At 39.9% G+C, this 22,296-nt stretch overlaps 1 protein-coding gene across 4 annotated transcripts in view; it reads right to left on the bottom strand.

The window, feature by feature from the left end:
• Positions 1–588: 588 nt before the first annotated feature.
• Positions 589–22,296, bottom strand: part of LOC101482517 (fibroblast growth factor 14) — a 71,128-nt gene continuing 49,420 nt past the window's right edge. For all 4 annotated transcript variants that reach the window (XM_004573611.4, XM_012915527.4, XM_012915526.4 and 1 more), the window contains 2 exons: positions 1,200–1,398; positions 589–1,091 (listed from right to left, as the gene is read on the bottom strand). In XM_004573611.4, coding sequence (XP_004573668.2) covers positions 943–1,091; positions 1,200–1,398 — 348 coding nt within the window. In that variant the 3' untranslated portion in view covers positions 589–942. The remainder of the gene's footprint in view (positions 1,092–1,199; positions 1,399–22,296) is intronic.

Here is a 22,296-nt window from a genome sequence, read left to right as displayed (position 1 = left end):
CAAAACAACAGAAAGGGGTGGGGGTGTAAGACACAGAGGTAGAAACTCAAATCCGATTTACGTCTGTACAGCAGTGTAGCTCAAAAATCACTAGTGCTTTGTTTGTTTAGAATAATAACTGAGAAACAGATAGTAAAAGAATACTGAGAAGTCAAACATGCTTTAAGCTATGTGGTCATAAATGACAAGTCTCTCTTTATTATGTGATCAAAAGTAGGGACAGGTGAACCGGTGCGTTTACCTTGTATTTAGTGCATTCGGCAATTTCCAAGCACATGTCCCTGTGTGCTTAGTACAGAATGTCCTGTGCCAAATCTTAATTGATCGATGACTAAGCGTCCTCTGAATCATCAGTGTTTGGTTTAAGGTGTTCTCTTCGCCCAATGTTTGCTGATGCTTTTAATCTGTTCCTTATTTACTCAAAGATCGAACCCGAACGCGTGGTCGATTTCTGTGGGGAGGCTGCGCTGCGTGCATGTGTGTCTGTGGCCACCAGCAAGCGAGCGAACCAGGCAAAGGAAAAAACAGAAAAGGAAAAAGAGGGTGCGGGGACGACGACAGCCTCATTCTTACAGATTGTCACAGAAAAATACCGGTGAGGACGTCATTTTTTTCAGATTTCTGTTTGTTTTGTTTAGATTTTAAGTCCTGCTTTCTGCCATACGATGAGGACATGCTACTGTCCTCGTTCAGAAACATCAGTCAGACATCAGCCTGACTTTACTGTCTTCCTTCTCCCCTTTTCCCCCCGCCGTCAACTGCAGCGTGGTCTCTACGGGCCCCCCTGGTGAGGCTGGACGTGTGGTCCCACTGTTGTTCGTTTTGTTACCTTTTTTGTTGCAGTTTTTGTTTTTTTGGAGAGCGCAGCAGTGGGGGTGGGGGCGAGTTTGTGGCTTCTCCTGGCCTCCCGTCAGCCAGGCGAGGTGAAAACAGGGAGCGGGGTTATGTCGCCTCCTTGTCAGGTTTGTTGACTGGTTTGCCGCCATTCATGACTACCGGTTCAGTGGTTGTGCTTTTGGATGGCGGGCACCCGACCAGTTTAGGAACTGCCTCTCCTACATCGTGTAACGAAGGCTCTCGGTACATCGCAACTGCAGGGGAGGAGCAAAGGAAAAGCAGAAGGACAGCGTGAAGAGAGACAGAGGATATATGTCTATGTATACATATATAAAGTGAAAATAAAAAGCCCAGTTTGTTACCTTCTATGGGTTTAGGCAGGAAATGTGCTGCTGGTTTGGTCTTTTTGACCCTGTTGCCCTTCATGACCTGTCCCTCTTTATTGAGGCCAAGAAACCAGGCCCGACCCGACTCTTTCTGCCTGTAGAGCATCGAGCTGTAGATAACATAGTAGTTCTCGAACACCGACTCCTTAAACTTGCACTCCGCCGTGAACAGTTCCTGAGAGAGACAGAGACATAAGAAAATATCGATCACATTACTTTACCACAGTTTGTGAGCCACGTTTTCTTTCGCAGTGCTGAACTCATGAAATATTTATGTTTTCTACACTATTAAACCAAATTCTGAACTGAAATGGTATCAGAATAAAATAAACGAACTGATGAAATAGCTGCACACATAGTGTATGTATGCATCACTGTTACAGAAAACTTAATTTACAGTGGTGTTATATTTGCTTTCGGTTTAAAAGGGAAAAAGAAAAAGTTTTTAATGAGAGTCTACCGAGATGTCTCTGTGTATATAGTTGTGAATGTGGGCAAATGTGAAAACTTTAGAGCAGTAAATTCCAATAAAATTGCAATAAATGTTATACTGCCTGCATTTCTATGGTTTAACTGTCTTGTTCTCTCATTTCAAGCTTAATACGGTTTTCTATTATGTGTGCTTTATGTATAGATACTACTTTGCACTGTATATTTGCTGCTATTGTCTGCGTGAGACTTTAATAAAGTTTATTATCTGTAAAGTCTCACTTCCTCACAAATTGTCCCTTTTCGACTTATTGCTTATGCTTGATCTGGCGTTATTTTCTTGCAACAGATTCTGTAGGGAAAAAAAGGAACAACCAAAGAAAGAAAAACCCGATATTGACCAGCCGCAGACAAAGAGTAGAAGCACAGCACCGCCTGAATGATGTACTGCTCTAACCCGTGTCATTCTCGTTCTCCCCTGACGCTCTGGCTATGTGCACCGACAGCAAACTAAACAGATAAAAAGAAAAAGCAGATAGATTCCGGTGACACAAAGCCCCAAAGATCTCACCTCCCCACCCACATCAGCTCTGCTGTTATGTGTCAAAACTCTTTTCCATGGATGCGGGCGCCTCCAGCGGAGCATATTTCAGCCTAGAGACAAGGTGTTATTCTTACGGGGAGAAAAATCGTCTCTCCCCGGTGTGCGCTTGCACTGCCGAGTACGAATAAAAGCCAGGCTGGGATGAAACGTTACTCTTTTCTGGGGGTTTTCAGACTCAATTCAATTAAGTTTTATTTTTATAGCACCAAATCACAACAACAATCGCCTCAAGACGCTTTATATTGCAAGGTACAATAATACAGAGAAAAACCCAACCATCAGATGACCCCTATGAGCAAACACTTGGCAACAGTGGGAAGGAAAAACTCCCTTTTTCACAGCTACAAACCTCCGGCACAACCAGGCTCAGGGAGGGGCGGGGCCATCTGCTGTTACCTATTGGGGGTGAATGGACGGAGGTATGACAAAAACACTAAAAAGACTCATAGAATAATTGCAGATGACATATCAGGAGGCTCTGCTTGTTGAACCAAAGTGCTATATATTTGTTATCAACTCTGAAATTCAGTCCTTCAAATAATAGTTTGGCTTACTTGGTTTATTTTCTTTTACTCCCATTTAAACCAGGCAGGAAAAAAGCCACACATAAAAGATTTGCCTTTTTAAAGTCTTCATCCCACTGTATTTGAACATTTAGCCATCACAAAATTAATGCACCACAACAAATAAAACTGGTAACAATGTCTTCATATACAACTTCAGATACAACAATTTTAGTGATGTATAATTTCTACTTGGATCTTTTACTTGATATTCTAACATGTTTATCATAATAACATAACATTTATGACCCTCACATTTTTATGAACCTCATTAATTAAAACTCATACATGCAAATTAATATTTATTTATTTATTTAGCTTTTTGAATTTGTCAGAAGGCTCAATAAAAACTCCATTTTCAGAAAATATGAATTTTCAGGCGATTATCTCTTGGCTCAGGCTTTAAAAGGATCATATATCCTGTGAAATGCATATTCTTGATTCTTTTTTCTTTACCCATAATCTCATAGCTCTCTGTTTTAACCTGGACTTTATTTATTATATTTATTTATTTTAGTTGTACACCGTGGGTCAGGGAGAAACCACTGTGTATGTCCTGTACATACTACAGAACTGATTTTGATATCATAGCTGATATAAAAGCAATATGTTTCTTGCATTTATTTCTTCATTCCCTTATTTTTGCTTTATTAGAGGATTAGCAACACAAGTACTTTTCTTCTTTGTTGTATTATGTAGTTTGTAAAATATGTATATGACAGTGGAACGACTCGCCTTTGGCAAATCAAATCTATGTTTGGGGTAGAAATAAAAGTAATATCAAACCAAACCAGCATGAAATCATTTATGGAGAGCGCGCTTTCCCCTTAGGGCTGCATTTAATGATTAATCTCATTATCAGTCCATTTTTGATTAAAACTGTAGGGTTAACAGGAATGGGAGAACATTTTGCATTTTCTCGTGATAAATTAATAGAATAATACAACGGCTGTTCTTTAATCTGCTGTTTTTTAAAGCCGATCAGTTAATTGAATAATGGTTGGGAGTTTCTATAGTTCTGAGGTTCAAATGCGGAAGAAGCAAAGAAGAAGCTCCCAAAACGGTATTCACTTTATCTGTTATGTCCTTTTACTCTGTGAATAAGATTAAACTTCGATAGCCCTTGTGGGGAAATTAGAGTGATTTTCAGTCATTATATCAAAGCATGAGAGATGATTAGAAAACCAAGATTGCATATTAATATACATACCGAGACAGGGAGATGACTTGTGTCTGTGTGGCTGGAAATGGAGTGACTGAGGGTCTAAAAACCAAAACAGTGAGCTAAAGGAGGCTGAAAAGCTTTGGTGAAATTCTTCTGATTATGTGAGGAGCTTTTTTCATGGTCAGCAGCCCACTGTCTATATATATAGAATATATATTGATATATATTGACGACGATAGCTCTAACTACCTCTGTTTTACTGTAAAATTTTAATCCAAGCATTCATTTTGATTCCTCCTTGTTCAACAAGAGCACTCCTGTCTTAATCAAGCACAGATATCAATCACGCAATAATTTACAAAACGGTGCTGGAGTAATAATTTAATAAAAATAATACTAAAGCGTTAATAAACTGCACCTCGTTTGGCTGCAAAGGCTCCTGCAAACCCAAACAATCACCCCGGAGGTCCCCAGACCCCAGATTAGGAAGTGTTTGTCTAGACTGTCTCTTATTGGTTGTTGTGGGCCTTTTGCCAGAGCCACAGACACATTGTCATTCAGCTCAGGTCTGTCGGTCCGAGTCTCATAGCAACATGAGGAAGAGTGGCGACACGGTAGCCGTGGCAACCAACCAGCGCTGAGAGGGAGGGGTCAGCGGGTGGGTGGGTGTATGTCTGTGTGTGTCTGAGGGGAGGGCTGCACTAGCGAGAGAGAAACACTTGCATTGGTAATTTAACACAGTAACAATATGATGCATTTGGTGCTCTGCAACATCCACTCACGCTAACATAGGAAGACATTTAACGTGATATGGTTTTAAAGGTACGGCGGGGAGATGCCGCCAATGCAAAACACACACTTGTGGCTCTAGGGGATGAATGGAGGGAGATGCAGGAGGGCTTGCTGGGATGTGAAATGTGACTACATGATTGGCTGGTGACAAAACAAGGCAGATTATAATGAATGAATGCTCTATTTATTGGCAATCTCAGTGACACCCCTTCAGCACACAAACACAGCGCAGCAAATCAGATGCCTTCCTTTTAAATAAAGAGCATCTCCACAGAGCTGACTATTTGTGATTCTTGCAAAACACCAGCTTAATAATATATATATGTAGTCTTGACCTGCACCCTGTATTCATTATTCATTTGTTAAGTAGGGTGATCTTTGCCGGGGCGTGCAAGGAGCGGTGCCAGACACTTATTAATGTCGGTCAGTAAGGTCATACATCATTTAATGCTGCTTTTAAAATAAAAGATCCTTGACGTCTGATGGTCTGCAGCAGCAATATTTGGTCCAGTATGATTTCAGAAGACAAAAAAAGAAAAGAAGTGAAGTAGAAGGAAGACTTCATATGAAAATCTCACAGCCTTACAGGTGAGTCATGTTAACAGCGCGGCCCGCCTCGAACGTGCTTCTGTCGTCATTTCTAAACAGCTATGTTCACGGGCTGCCCGCAGAAAGAAAGACAGGGAGAAAGAATGAATGGAAGGGTGGGGTGGTGTGGGGTGGAGGGGAGGTTGGAAATTGGGACATGAAGAAGAGGGGAGAGAGAATAAATCACCAAGTGAGGAGGACGACGCCTCCTGATTGGAAAAACAGCAGGGGATTCTCTCTCTTTTACTCTCGCTCCCTTTTCTTATCTTTGTATTTCTCCCATCGCTCTCCTTTTTTTTTTTAACGCTGTCATTTCTCTGCGCTCTGCAGAGATTTAGAGAAAGTGCACACACACACACACACACTGCACACACACTGCACACATGCATGCACACTGTTATCTTTTTTGAATAGCACGCACACACACGCTTGCTAGACAGAACAGACGCCGCTTTTCAGGCCAGCCATAATCAGAGAGAGAAGAGCCCATTAACATGTTAAACATGCTGCTCAAAAACAGACTAAATTGATACAGGCAGCACTTTGTCCCTCATCCATTAAAGGCCTAAAAAATAAGGAATTCAAAATCAGACCGAGAGAGAGAGAGAGAGAAGCAGTCTAAAGTCTTGGCTCAGCGTAAGGCTGCACTAATAACAGAGCTTGGCACCTAGCTGATAATGCTGCCACAGCTTGACTGCTGGCCACTGGGAACTTCCCAGTAGAAACACGGGCAACAATACACCACTGTAAGTAATTACTGCATTTTACCAAAGCCTATAATCTATTGATTTGGTAGAATGAGGAACATGTACTGCTGAAGGGAGCCGAATCAAACACAGGTTAAAAGAAGACAAAGAGTGCAGACCTGTGGCTGTGGCACCTGCTACATGACTCACAGGCTTCATGATTTGCTTGTCCTGGACTGTGGGCTAAAAGACTAAAGACTGAGTGAGCAAGTTAAGAGGGATGGATCAGTATGGAGACGAGCCAAACCATTCTGTCATCGATCGAAATTAATTTAACTAGAGAATGTAAACAGAAATGACAGCCAAATATAAAAATATAGGGTTTTTAAGACTGATTCCAATGTTTCTGAATTTAAAAATCTGATATTCTGATATATCGGATGATATTTTTTCTTTCGGAAAATCAAAACATAACCAGAATTTTCTGCCGTATGTTTTGTGTTGTTATGTATTTACTCGTTAACGCTCGGTCCAGCTCTGCTCAGATCAGCTTCTTGTTGCGTTTCTGGCATTCATATTACAGGTCGTGAATAGGGAAGCTGCAGAGTGCCCTCTTGTGGACAAACTATGCAATGACATCACAGATAACATGGTTGAAGGGTGTTTCTCTCTTGTCTTATTTTGTTCTTTTCATTTTCACTTAGTGGTTGTTGTAAATGCCAATACCAAGATCTAAGATATTATGATTCACACAAAGATCCTTTTCAGATAAAAGTTAAAATTTCCCACCTTATTCCGGTTATTATTTTCTTATGACATCCTCAAATCGAAATTTTGAGTTGATAAGTTGAATTCCAGATGAGCTCTGCCAATCAGGTTGTTTCCTTGTTACCCAGAAGCAGATGGCACAGATGCATGCATGCTCAAAATCAGGTAGTATCATCAGCATGAGTGAGCTACCAGTGTATAACAACCATGACTTAATCAACACCAGGTTCTTCAGGTTTGAATGCCTTCTAGCAAATCATGCCAAATTGTTGGACAGCTGGCATCTAATGCTTCCAATAACAAGGAATTAATATACTTGCACAGATATTCCTGATTGGGAGAGCTAACTCAAAATTTCGAGTTGCTACCTTGAAATTTTGACTGATTAACTTGAAATTTTAAATACCTTACTCCGAATTTTAGGTTATGGATGGCAACTTTTTCTGTGGCGGAAACATGCTTCCAAACGTCCTCGTTAAATGTCTACTTAATCAAGTTATTTTTATTTTATTTTTTTTAATTGAATAGCCTAGTGTCATGTTTTTCATTATAACAAAAAAAATCATTAACTCTATTTAATTGCTGCCGGTGTAAAATCGAATCAACCACCACAAAATGATCATAAAATTATATTATCGAGACATCAAGTAAGTTAATGGCAGTGATTATCACCCAACATTACGGTCATTTAATTCGGTTCAAACATCATAAAAATTGTACAGTTTTATTATTACCAAATGCTGAGACACGTTGCTCGTATTTGTTCCCCCTTCTTTAACGTGAATTTGCTCTCCTTGTAACGAGACTTAATGCGACTTAGCTCAAGAAAGTTGTTTTTCATCCCAATGCGCGTGTTTGTGTGTCTGTTTGTGTGCACTGCTCAGTGAGTGGGTGTGTTTGTTTCCAACACCAGTTATTATCACAGAGCTAATTACCCACGGGAATTGTGGGTAAACAAATCATCCTAAAGAAAAGAAGCCCACAGAGAAGGAGGAAGAGGAGGAGTGGAAAGAAAAGTGTTGGCATAAGGAAACAAAAGAGCGAGGAGTGTGCTTGGGAAAGAGACTTGAAAGGATGTCCTCCAGCCCAGGCATACTGAATTACAGCATAAATCTGATTCAGATCACAGCGTTGCTCTCAGCATGTCAGCAACACCACAGTGTTCCTCAACCACTTCAGATCCGCACACCTGATCCAATTACTCTGTGATGAAAATGTGTGGCTCTTAATTGGATCAGGTGTGTTAGAGGCGCAGCAACAACCACAGCACAGGCTCCTGTTAGGGAGGACTAAATATTCCTTTCCTTCTCTTCTGTCATATTTATATTATTACAATGGTTGATGTTCATATTGAATATGGCCCCATCACACTGAATGTGGCCATCTTACTGAAAATAAGGTCAATTGTAACAGTAATGTGATCCAAAAGCCCATGCTTGGGCCTGCTGCAAATGCTCCATTTCAGACAGATTCTAGTCTTGACCCTGCATGATGTCAGTAACAGCAGATATCGCTAATGAGGTCATCTCAGGGACACAGGTATGGCTATGAGGAAAGAAGCCCCACACACCTTCTCTTTAAACCTTCTATTTGGAAGTTATAGCCAATCAGAAAAAAGGTAGGATGGCCTTAAAGGGAGAGAAGGTTTACCTGAGAGGTCTAGGGAGCTTGGAAAGAAAAGCATCTGGATTTCTTTAAGTTTCCTTAAAGAGGTTTCACCTCTCATCTGAGAAGCTTCTTCAGTTCTAAGAGCAATTGGTGGAGAGTCCCAGATTTAAGCCCTATGGGAGTGTCCACAAGAGGGTCATGGGCCCCCTATTGATCCTCTACTTAATCACACGAGCCAAGGTGTGAAAAGGGTTGTGGGTCCCAATCAGCCAAGGTTTCCCTATTCAAGGTTTCAGGTGAACCCATTGGGAAACCTAGCCCCACCCTATCATGTGATTAACTGAGGTCAAATAGCCCAGGTTGTGAGTAGGTGTTAAGTAGGGATGGGTACCGGTGTCCGGTGCCATGATGGCACCAGTTCTGACATAAACTGTAGTAACCAGACCGAAAAGCAGCGCACATTTCGGTGCTTTATTTCGGTGCTTTTTTTTCCTGAGCTGTGATACACTTTAGATTCTAGCCAATCATTTTACATTTCCGAGGATAGTAGGCGGGTCCAGGTACGTACGTTCTTTTAGAGCAGAGCTACAGATTAAAAATGCCCAAGGCGAAGCGGTCAAAAGTCTGGTTGTACTTCACAGCAAAAGATGCAAACTCAGCAGCCTGCAACAAGTGCTTTAAGCTGATACTGTGATACTGTCAAAGGAGGTAACTCCTCAAATCCGATGAAACACCTGGCGACGCATTAAAAGCCGAGAAATGCGCCGTATTTGATAGCTTGCTGCGAGACCTCACACCGTGCACATCTACTGCGGGTGGGTTGCCTGTTATGCAACATCCCCCAAAAACACGAAGAGGAGAGTCCTGGCCCCTAGCCCTGCCAGTGTAGCAGAAATGATGAGGATGATGGTGGCAGCAGCAGCCGTTCTTCTCTGCGTGAGTAGCTTAATGTTGTTCGTGTGTAATTTACGTTGAGTAGGCTCACCACGTTATTACATTAATGCATGTAAGGTGAACTAGCAAACACCATCATAGCTACATGCGGCTGTCTTCTTGTTTGATGGCAGATACTCCCTTCACCCTGGCCAAAAAGGCTAAAATGACCAAAGAAAAAGTGGAAAACAGTTAAACATGAGAGGTTTTTGGACAAAGTTTGTGTTTTTTCCATTGTTTAAGCACTGCTTCCAGCCAAGAGTGATACCATATATGCCCCATAGCTGCAGAAAAGGCTAACATTGTTATCTTTTTACATAAAAACAGCTGAACATGGGAGGTTTTTGGACCAATTTTGTGTTCTCCATTCTTTAAGCACCGGTTTGAGCACCGTTTAAGCACCGGCACCGTTTCAAAAGTACCGGTTTGGCACCGGTATCGGATAAAACCTAAACGATACCCATCCCTAGTGTTAAGGCATCTGGGAAGGGATCCCAAGCTTTATGGGACACTCCCATAGGGCTTAAAATCTGGGACTCTCCACCAATTGCTCTTAGAACTAAAGAAGCTTCTCAGATGAGAGGTGAAATGTCTTCAAGGAAACTTAAAGAAGTCCAGTTGCTTTTCTTTCCAAGCTCCTTAGACTACGATGACCAGGATGACTGCGATACCTGAGAGGCTTGTCCAGTGGTAGGCAACTCCAGGCCTCGAGTGCCGATGTTCTGCAGGTTTTAGATATCACCCTGGGTTAACACAACTGAATCAAATGATTAGTTCATTATGAGGCTTCTGGAGAACTTCAAGACATGTTGAGGAGGTCATTTAGCAATTTGGATCAGCTGTGTTGGATCAAGGACACAACTAAAACCTGCAGGACACCGGCACTCGAGGCCTGGAGATGCCTATCTCTAGGCTAGACCAAGGCCTAGCATAGGCTAAATCAGGATTTTCTACCACTGAACTCTCTGGTGTCTGGAAGAAAAAATATGGAACCGGAAATGAGAATCATTGGTTATCTGGTTTCACTAAGCCTAACAACTGCAGTCACAGTAAATGGCACTACAACGGCATTTTTCATTCTTTACTTTGCATGTTCACCTCTGGTCTGGCACCAGATGACCAATTGCAAACTCAGACAGGACTAAAGCTGCATATAACTCACAATGGCGTGTCCAGCGGGCCACCCCCCAAACCAGACTGGCCACCCCAGGTGCCACCCCAAAGGCAAAACAATAAAATTCAATCAAATATCAAATGTCCGATTATGTTTTCACGGTGACGCTCAGATATCCGAGTGTAAGTGAATGCAGCATCGCTTCTGCGCTATGCGCATCACGTTAGCAAAGGTAGGAGAGCCAAGCGCGAAAGACGGCACCGCAGGAAACAATTTTTCGGTGAAAGAAAATGAGGACAGAATAAATGTCCCGGTAAGTAATATTAAGTTTGTTGAGTTTAGTAAACTTCGGTGAAATTAGAATACCAAGGAAAAAAATAACACTTAAAGAATTATTGCAGCCGTGGAATATTTCAGACAGTATGCTACTGAGGGCAGCTAACATAAGAGTTATGAGTTATAAGATATAATCTAAGTCGTAACATTGCTGTATGGAGCTGCAGATTTGGTTGCAGGTTAACATAGCTGGACTGGCCATCGGGCATACCGGGCATATCCCCAGTGACTTATTTTTTATTTTTTTTGTAATGGCATGAACAATGAGAGGTGGTGGATTGGCCAGATGCAGGTCGATGTGTAGAAATAACTCCGTTGTTTGGTGGTGGCTATGACGGGGCTTCCACAGAGGCAACAGGTGGATGAGGGAAGGGGAGGCAGGAGGAGAGACCCGAAGCAGCCGCCAGTCCGAGTGTCAGGTGAACTGAACTTCAGGTAAGAAGTTATGACCTGCAGTCTATCTGGGTCAGATATAAACCAAGTTTAGGTGGAGTTTATTTTCATGTTGCTGACTTTTTACTGTCAGTTGCAATAACTCATACTGCGTTCTAGCCAGTTTGACGGAGTTTTTATACAGCTGGGTGGGTGCTATGATGTTACTGATAGTGAACTTTATTTTATTCATAAGGTTAGTTTGTAGAGTTGCCAACGGCTCCTTAAAAAAATGGAATGGTCCCTCATTCAGAGAAAATATTACGCGTTTCGTATTGAGCTGAGAAGAGACGCAGTTTGTCCCGGACTTTAGCTAGAATGGAAAAAAGACACAAAGCTGGAGTTATTCTGTCTTTATGCTGCACAGCTGCCTCTTCTTCTCTCATTCTCTCCCCCTCCCTCTCCTGTTGCTACTTCAATCATGAAACTGATCAATGATCAGCTGATCGGCTTTTCTCTCTTGTTTGTTTATCGCCCACTTTGCGCCAGAAAGAGGAAACCAGCAGATGTTGCGCTAAACAACAGCAGCACGTTTAAGCTTGATCAGCTGTTGTTAGAATGTATTTAATATTAATTTCTAGTATCAGCTGATGTTTGCTGGAGCCACAGCTGTAAAGCTGCTGGTCATGATATCGGTTTGTATATGTGGTGAGAGGGAAACATGAAGATGAAACCAGGAGATGTCCTTACTGAATCATCAGAGCTGAACAGGTGATGGAGAAACAGGTTTACCTTTTAGGTGACATGAATGAGTTGAAGTTATCAACTGTTTCTGAGAGATAAATAACACCAGGATCCTTTTTTATGTAGCTGACAGCTGGTAACTGTGCAGGGGCGGGTCTAGCAAAGTTTTGCCAGGGGGCCAGGTAGGGCATTAACAGGGAGAGGGGGGCACAAAGAAATACTTTTCTTTCTTATTCTCATTTAAAATACCTAGTTTTTATTAAATAATTATCTAAATCTTACAACCAAAGTTTTTATCTGACGTAAAATGTATAGAAATCATACATATACCAACAAGACTGTACATCACTGTCACAACAGCATTTGTTTTCATTCAAAGGCTTTATGGCTTTAATACCTGGTGGGCTGGTCTGTAGTGAAAATGCCCAATTTTTTTGTCCCAGTCCAGCCCTGCAGGTTAATACTGGCAGTGTCACCATGCCAGCTGACTGTATTTTATCATCAGCCAGTGTTGTTCTTTATCAATATTACCAAAGTTTACCATAAGGCAGCATAGAAAGTATTTACTTGCTTTCAGGTTTTATTCAAATGTTAGTCTTTTCATTTGTTTCCCCACTTTTTTCCTGTTTCAAAATCAAACACCAGTTTGTGAGAAGATTATCTTCTTTTTTTAACAGGCAGATAAAGTTTTGCATTGGCATTGGCTAATTTGTCAATTGTTTGTTACAAATGTTTGTATTTTAATTTTCAAAAATGTTTTTGCCCAAAACATATGTGCACTATATGTCAGTAAAAATACTATGCAAATATTGATGTCCTTGAATGCTGAGTAAGCACTGACAAAGCACTGATTGTATCTCTTGTACTTTATCAACGCAGTATCTAAAAACTTTGCACCGTAGTGGTTAAAATCTCATTCTAATAAGAGTTAAAAGTGCATTTGGTTATTAGGTTTATAGGGTTATTGAATTATGGTTAACGGTTGGTAGAATTTTTTTTTAAAACATTATCTGCCAATTACATCTGCCACCCTTCTCCAAATCTGTGCCCCTACCTGGCCCCCCCAACAAAAATTTTCTAGACACGCCACTGATAACTCAGACAAAATAACACAGATTTAAAGCGAGACAGCTGCTTCAACCAAAGCCAGTAAGGAAAGCATACCATCAAGGCATGAATATATCTGACTATAATTCTATTTGTGTATTCCATTAAATTAATATGGCCCTTAAGCATATTCCTATGGGGTGAGAGAAATATTTTAGCCTTATTTCTGAAGCTGCAACTCTGGCAGTGTTTAATCTTTGAACAAATATGAAAACATAACTCAAACTGGTAAGCAGGCTTACTTGTAATTCTTATGAGGTCAACAAGTGCTTTAATGAGCTTACAAAGATAAGGAGTTCTCTGCGCTGATCTCTCATACCCTACCTGTGCTCGTCAGGTAAAGCCTCTGAACACTCTTGCTCTCTTGAGACCCTCTTAGCAAACTCTGTGGGATCTTCTACAGACAGCATTTTCCAGCAGTATGTGTTAGTTGTAAGGCAGTGCTTGTATAAGTAACATCACTTCTATAAAGCTCAAATTTGAACATTTAGACACCGAGTAAAATGTGCCTTTTAATCGCTGCATTTGGAGACTGAGCAATCCATGATGGGTTGCTCGTGTACAAATTTTAGGTAATTTAATAAAGAGTCATTTCATATTTTTTTGTACATTAGTCTTTAAGGCATAAATAAACCATTTCACCTTGTTCATTTTGACAAAGTAAAATACTTTAAAATAACATATCTCCCAAAGCCTGGTTCAGCCAAAGGTTTCTTCCTGTTAAAAGGGAGTTCTTCCTTCCCACAGTTGCCAAGTGTTTGCTCATAGGGGTCATCTGATTGTTGGGATTTTGTCTGTATTATTGTAGGGTCCTTGTAGGGACCTTACAATAAAAAGCATCTTGAGGCGACTGTTGTTGTCATTTGGAGCTATATAAATAAAACTTAATTGAATTGAATTATACTGAAATGCAACATGTGGCTTTGGGTGTTGATGTTTTCTTGTTTGGTTCTGTTTGGGTCAACTTCATTTGACCAACGTCTAATCATCCTTAGGATCCCTCATCACAGAACTATCCCTTTTCTCAGAATCTAATTCACACATGTTGAACGTGGTCTGCAAAATTGTTTCCAAGCTGATAAAAAATATTTCTTGTCCTTGACCCAGGGGTGTTTTGAGTTTTCTCTATGCCTCCATTTTAGTGATGTGAGTTTCTGCAAAAAGGTGCAGATTCACTGGAAAAACTGCCACAAGTACTGCATATCACTCCTTTCTGAAACATCAGCCGTGGACAGTATGTTTCTATAAACGTTCAAACCTGCTAGTAGAGTGTGAAGCCTGTCCTGTGGTACTTCAATGTCATGATTCACAGAGTGGTGTCTTTGAAGAGGCTCCACAGCTCCACAGTAACTAATTTATTCTCTAGTTACCAGAAAATCTGTGCGTGTGTCATGACTCACATGGCTAACATTTATTCTCTCTGCCACTCCTCTTCCTTCTCATCTCTCTCTGGATGTAGACATCACAGGACTCACTCTGTCTGAGTGCTGTACCAACTGCGTTTTGAATGGAAGCGCACGCCTACGTACACAGGCGTGTGTCAGTTACACAGACATGAACGTACATACAAAGCACACACACCCCTGGTGTTTGCCTAAAACATCTTGTTCTGAAACATTTCGCAGAGCTGTGCAGAGAAGCTGAAAAGGGAAAAAATATCCACATTGCAGATACGGATGGAAAAGAACTCTTTTAACAGTGTGCTGAGACAAATAATTACCCGATAGATCCGTCACACAATTAGTAACCAACTATTTTCATACCTGATTGACTTTCTTGTCGACAGCTCTCCAGATCGACTGGTTGCTTTCAAGTGACCTGCCTGTCATTGGTCGGACAATAGTCTGTGAAAGCACCACATCAATGGAGTTAAGGATTAAGTCATTACTTTTGGCAGAGGGAAAGGCAGACTACCTGCAAAGCCATTTTCAGCTGAAAAAAAAGAAGACTTAAGCTTATGTGAGATTGAGAGAGGTCATCATCAAAAACCAATTGATTAATAGAGAGTAGAGACAATTTCAGATTTTCTTTGGTTGACTTGTCATAATATAGGCCTGTCAACACAAATGTAGACAAGCAGACAGATATTAGGTAAAAGCTCAAACAAGGCACACAAGAAAGCTAGTTATCAAAACAGCAAATAACCAGAAACCACACAAACACTAAAGAGACTCAAACGTGATTCTCAAATAACAACACAGCTAAATAATTTCACAAAAATCACAAAAACTCACCATCATTAGAACAACAACGAAATCAAGAGCACACGAGATTCAAGAAATAAAAAAGAACCAAACGTTCAACATCACCAAACCCCAGCGTCAGAACACGACTACAACCCTCACTGTTTTAGTTTCAAGCAAAAGAATGATATGATCTTTTTATGCTCTTAAATAATAAATATTCTATGTCTTTCTGAGCATATCCAATTATTTTGCAAACAACCTTTAAAAAATATTGATCAATAATGAAATAATCATTACTTACAGCTCTGTTGTTCAGCTCCTCTGAAACAAGATTCATCTCTGCAGCATCGGATAACTGAACTAAAGCTGCTGATTTAAAGTCTTTTGCATTAAACACATTAAGCACAGGCTCTTCCTTCACATACTTGCCCCTCACTACTTCCCTGATCTCTTTCTCTCTACACACATCTGAAATCTTTGCTCCTGTGACACCAGGAATCCGTCCTTTTTCCTTTTCAGCTTGGAGACCATTAGAGAAAGCCTGTTTTAGACTTCTCTCCTATGCATCGGGAGCCTCTCCTTCTCCACATCTGAAATGTCAAAACCCATCAGTTAAACACAATTACTGTGTTCCTGATGTTGCTTTATTTTATTTTTACAGCGCTACTTTTTTAAATTTGTTTTTCTTCCCTACATAACTATATTTTATCATGTAATGCTAATCTTTATAATTATATGCTATTAGTCAGCTTAGGAATCTCAAAAGGCAGTTTTATAAATTGCATGTGTATACAAAACGTTTGATAAACTAAAAAGAGAGTCAAAGATTAGATTTTTGGAGTTTAATTTTTAAAGTAGCACACTGACTATATTCCAGCTGTTCACTTATTTTATATATGGTGCAGTTTCCTTATCACAAACAACAGTTATTACACTTTATTGTTATCTTTTTTTTTGTGTCAATATATTTTTTTAGTCTCTTTTAGTATTACTGTGTGGAGGGTAAATCGCAGAGGTAAGATATAGGAAAATCAATACAGCTGATGGAATAAAAACATAACTTTTAATGTTTCATGACTAATAAACGTGTCTGTTAATGCCTCATCAGTCAAGGTGTGATGACAAATGTTTCAGTTTCAGTTCATTTTTATTTTGGTAAATTGAAATGCTTTCTCACATCTAGTTTTAGTTTTAACTATAATAAACTTGTCATGAACTGCTGTGTATGATGACCATTAGCTATAGTATATAATGTGTAGAATTAGTATGTATACTGAATATCGTGTGATATGGATCTGAGAAAAGTGTATCACATATTACAATGTTTGTGTATATAATAGCAGAATGCCTCTGTTGTAAAAAGTGAATGATTTTATTGGAGCATTAATGGCTTTTATACTTGGAAACTGACGCTATTCAAAGCCAAACAAATGGCCTGTCCCAAAACCACCTTAATGTATTACATTTACATTTTTATTCACTGAGCTCTTTTACTTTAGTTGACCTTTTTCTATTTTCTATTGATTGTACTTTCTCTTTTGTATAATTTCTACCTTACTGGTCCCTTATTTAATTTACTAATTTATATAAGTATTTTATTATTATTTATGTTATATTAGGCTAGTTTCAGTATTTTCTTTCTGTGTTTTTGTTTAAAAATGCTCCTAATCATCAATTTTTTTTTTAAACAGTTTCATTAAATACCATTGTCCTTTTCTATCATCTAGTGATACCTGGACAGAAAGGTGACTGAAAAAATAAGAATGGTGTATAAAGACAAAGATGGAAGAGTAGCAACAAGATGGTGTGTAAACTCACAGGGGACTCCCAAACATGCAGACCAGGGCTCTAAGGTCGATTCACTGAGACTTCACTGCATGAAGGACTACATTTGCATTTCTAATCTATGATGGTGGACAGTCAGCAAAACACAAATTGAAAAAAGGGGAGAAAAAAGGAGCTTTCAGGGACAGTTGTCAAGATACACACACCTAATGCCAATACCTACACAAACCTAGCATACAGAGGCCCTTTATTAAATACATCTGTTTGTTAATGCAAATACCTAGTCAACCAATCACATGGCAACAACACAGTGCATTTAGGCTTGTAGGCGTGGTTAAGAGATTCTGTTTAAGTTCAAACCGACCATCAGAATTGAGAAGAGGTGCCAGAGGTCAGAGGAAAATGGCCAGACTGCTTTAGACATGGGGTAAAGCAGCAGAAGACCACACTGGGTATCAGTCTTGTCAGCTAAGAACAGGAGTCTGAAGGTACAATTTACAAGAGCTAACCAAAACTGCACCAAAAAACTTTAGAAAAACTTTGTCCACTCTGCTGATGAGTTCGGTGTACTCAAATGGTCTCCACAGTTACCAGATCAATCCAACAGAGCACCTTTGGGATCCAGTTGACAAATTTCCAGCAACGTGTGATCATGTCATGCCAACACCGAGCAAAATTTTCCTGGACATTGTTGAATATATGCAACAAAGAATTAAAGCAGCTTGAAGATAAAAACGGGGGATCGACCTGGCCCTATCAAGGTGTAACTAAAAAAATGGCTGGAAAATGTATATAAAGTGATTAACATACCATGTCTACAAAACCTCCTTACAGGCCTGTTGGCAAAATGTATGAAAATATTCACCTTTGAAAAATGTTTCTGTTTTGTTTGCTGTGTGTCACAACAGGTATTATCAACAGGAAATAACGTTCAAAGCCATCCCTAATGTAATATTGCCTGTCTTTTTTTCTCATCCATATACAGCAGCGGTAGAAGAACACAGTGTGGCGGTAACAGCAGTGTGATGCAGGAAATGTGCAATGATTTTGCAAAAAGAAAAAAGAAAAAACAAGGCAAAAACTCAATTTCCTCTTTCACCTCTCAGCCGACATCTTCACACCTACACCTACCCAACACCCCTGATACGTCCGCGCACACACAAAATACCGATACGTGGAATATTCACCCTTCTGCGCAGGGACGCACTCTTTTACCACTCTCGTCCTCATTCACACGCAAACACACACAGTCCCAAACTCATCAGCACTTTTTTTCCACTTCCCCCAGCATGCTCCATAATTATCACATAGCAGCTCATTGCACACTGTGCCATCTGTTAGCTGAGCGCACGCACTCCCAAACCCACACACAAACCACACATACGTGCACAACCACACAGCCGCCAGATGATGGTTATCTGGGATTAATAAGAGCCACCATGTATAACTAAGTTTGCAGCATATCATTAACAATTTGCAATAAGAGGATAAAAAACACACCAAGAGGAGAGCAGCATACATCCAGGAAGAAGCTGCAAAGAAAATGCACTATACCAGGAATAATGTAAATGTCTGAGGATGATGTAATCTACATACACAGCTTGGATACTTAAAGCAATTTGGGAAAAAGAAATGTTTCCTCTTTTTTTGTCTTTTTTGACATTTAAAGAGTAAAAAAAACCACGCAACCCCAAAATGCACATTATTGCATTTTACATCTCATATTTTTTGAGATTTGGAGAAGAAAATTCAGTTTCATTTACAATTGAGAACTGTGAGTGATGACACGTCAGAAGAAAATGTGTTAAAATTGATTACATTACTTCACATTTCTTCAAAAATGTCCTTTTGCTTGTTTTCAGTGACAAATGAGACACATTTATTCAGGGATTTGAATGCATAATGTAGGCTGTGAAGTCGTGTGAATCGTTCTGGCACTTTTAATTCCGAATATGAAAGTTGAGATCGATGGAATTATTTTTCCTTCTGCAAGAACCTGAACTGGACTCCTGTTTAGTTTAGTCCATCACACTGCGCACACACACTGATGCTTAATGGGTCACAAAATAAATGTTATTTAAACTATATCGGATAAGAGACTAGAAATTTTTAAATATACTCAAAAATAAAACACATCCTGTAGAAACTGTGGCCTTTTCAATCTATTTAGACAAGCAAATATTTTATTTTTTTGTCATTCTGTCACATGAAAACATGTAAAAGGTTATATTTACATAACCTTCAGATTTACAAAATCAGAATCAGGAGTTTTATATTAGGTACCAGTGATTAGATCCTCCTTAATGACCGTCATCTGAAGCCTGTTTCATCTGGGGTCTGGTGTTCTGCGTGCTACTGATGTGTCACCACCGTAAAGATCTAAGAACTGTTAGGCCTCTTAGTGCGCATGAATCAAATCAAATCAATTTTCTATTCAATTTATGTAAATTCTACAATCAGAATAGAGATAGCAAAAATGGTAGGTAAGCAAAACTAACATTTTCTAAAAAGAAAAAAAAAACTATGCAAAGGTCTCGAGCAGGGATGACAACCTCATTTTTACAACGTGAGCCACATTCAGTCCACTTGATGATAAGTGGGCCAGTCCAGTGAAACTATGTGATTAAATGTGTGTTACAGACAACGTCCTGATAGATCATTGCTCAGACTGTTCTGTAATTATGAATTTAGTATATAACCTTGTCATTAAATTGCAGAAAATGTCTTTGTACTTTGGTGTAGTACGGATGGTGGTGGGTGGTGTAGGTCTTTATTGATAGGAAAATACAGATAAAAGTTCAATGATAGTTTGCTACCCAGCTTCAACATTAAAATTACTGTTTTATTATTAGCCACTGCTGTTACTTTAATGATACCTTAAGAGATGGCCGATATGATTGTGGAATAATTGCTTATAGTGAAATGGCCAGTGTTAACACGTGTGCCTGACAGGCTGATGTTTGTGATAACAGTTTAATACTTCAATGTCATTGAAATAGGAGATTTACTGACCTCTTAGAATTCCTCATAAAGCATTGTTTAGTAAATGGCCTTTATTTGTATAGCGCTTTACTAGTCCCTAAGGACCCCAAAGCGCTTTACACAACCAGTCATCCACCCATTCACACACTGGTGATGGCAGCTACATTGTAGCCACAGCTGCCCTGGGGCGCACTGACAGAAGCGAGGCTGCTGGACACTGGCGCCACCGGGCCCTCTGACCACCACCAGTAGGCAACGGGTGAAGTGTCTTGCCCAAGGACACAACGACCGAGACTGTCGGAGCCGGGGCTCGAACCGGCAACCTTCCGATTACAAGGCGAATTCCCAACTCTTGAGCCACGATCTAGTGTTGCGAATGTCACCTACTAACATTAAAAAAGTTAGCTGTTCGTGTTTGTGTTCAGCTGTTAGTGAGGTCAGGTGTGTCTGTCTGCAGCAATGCTGTATGAGGTTGTGTTGACTGGAAGAAGCGAAGACGGCTCTGTTGGTATCAGTTCTGTTTGCTGGTAAGTATCTAAAGCACATGTGTCAAACTCCAAGCCTCGAGTGCCGGTGTCCTGCAGGTTTTAGATGTGTCCTTGATCCAACACAGCTGATCCAAATTGCTGAATGACCTCCTCAACATGTCTTGAAGTTCTCCAGAAACCTGGTAATGAACTAATCATTTGATTCAGTTGTGTTGACCCAGGGTGAGATCTAAAACCTGCAGGAATCCGGCCCTCGAGGCCTGGAGTTCGACACCCCTGATCTAAAGCGACAGTTTTTAGTATCAATTAGTATCTGACTATCTTTCTTTTTTGACAGCCCTACAAACATCAAAGATCTTTTGAAATAATATGTACTGGGCACATTATCTGCTGTATTCACAGTAACCATACCCATGTTTGGCAGAGACCAAAGACAGCTTTGTTAAGAGAAGACTCTTTTACCACTTGTCAAGCGTGGTGTTGGAAATGTTAGACTTCACTTTTGCTTTGCTTTATTATGGACTGACCAGATCCCAGCCATTACCACAGCTGTGGACTTTCTATCATATTAAAGAGGTAATGTGTGGCCATCTGTCTAAAAACTGAAGTTGAACTAGAGGTGGTGCTTGTAACAAGATAACGACCTTAAGCGAATCAACAATTCTCCTAAGAAATGTCTAAAAAAAAAACTGGATGGTTACTGAATAGCTCATAGTTAAACATTTAATTGTTGTGGAGTATTTAATACAAGCTTTATATGGAAGAAACAAGAAGGCATCCTTGAAAAAAAGGAATTCAGGAAGCACATAAGTCTTATGTCAAAGATGTACTTAAATTCTCCATATGTCAATATTAGAGCTCAAGCAGTATATTGGCCCCGCTGATATTAGCTATTTGCCGGTATATCAGTGTTGGCATTTATAACAGATGATAAATTAAAATGTAAAACGTAACAAAGAGCAGGGAGAAGCACCCTTCAACCATGTTATGAGTGTGGAAGTTGCATAATTTGTCGACTCCCACATCACCGTGACAAAAACAACCGACTAACCTGAGCAGGGTTTGTCAGAGAGTAAGGGGGTAACGCACAAGTTGTGACAATAGATTGATATTATATTGATAATATTCTCAATAAGGATTCATAAAAAAGTACATATAACACATTTGGGGAATCTGTTTATGTTTTGTGTGTTGGAAAGAAAATATCGTCCGATATATCAGAAAATCATCAAGTATTGATATCTGTCTTAAAAAAAAACTTTAATTAATATATGGTAAAGCTGATTTTCCTTGTGGTGTTCTTGAAATATATCACCTTTTTCTGCAGGCACTGTTTGAAAGGGTTGCTTACATTTTCACACAACTTCAGCTACAAGATAATGTTTTTACACCTGCTAGCAAACACGCAGTAATGTAAAAGTCCTTCCAAGTGCAAAATGCTTTGGACTGCTGGTCTATCTTGAAGTCGTTACAGAACAGACTGCAAACAAGTGCACCATGTCTTGTTGAAGTTGCAGGCACTGGAGTCCAATTCCTATGTAGCCAAGAGGGATGAAAGATAAACCAAACTGTGTCCAAAATAAGGCTCTTTGGTTAGTGCGAACCTGAAACAACCAATTACCAAATACATAAAGCTAAACATCGCTGCTCATGTCCAGAGCAGGATAAAACGAACTGTGATGGCACCCTTATAACATTTAATGAGTATTTCTACAGGTTGGTTCATACTACCAGTGCGAGGCACTCCAACAGCCAAGACCTTTGCAGCAACCAATTAAGCATCAAGCAGTGCTGACATCACAATAAACCCATCCTGCTGTATA

This window comes from Maylandia zebra, linkage group LG23 (genome assembly GCF_041146795.1).
Source record: "Maylandia zebra isolate NMK-2024a linkage group LG23, Mzebra_GT3a, whole genome shotgun sequence".
NCBI lineage: Eukaryota > Metazoa > Chordata > Actinopteri > Cichliformes > Cichlidae > Maylandia > Maylandia zebra.
Note: the sequence above shows the minus strand (reverse complement) of the source record. Positions and strands in the feature narration are given on the sequence as shown.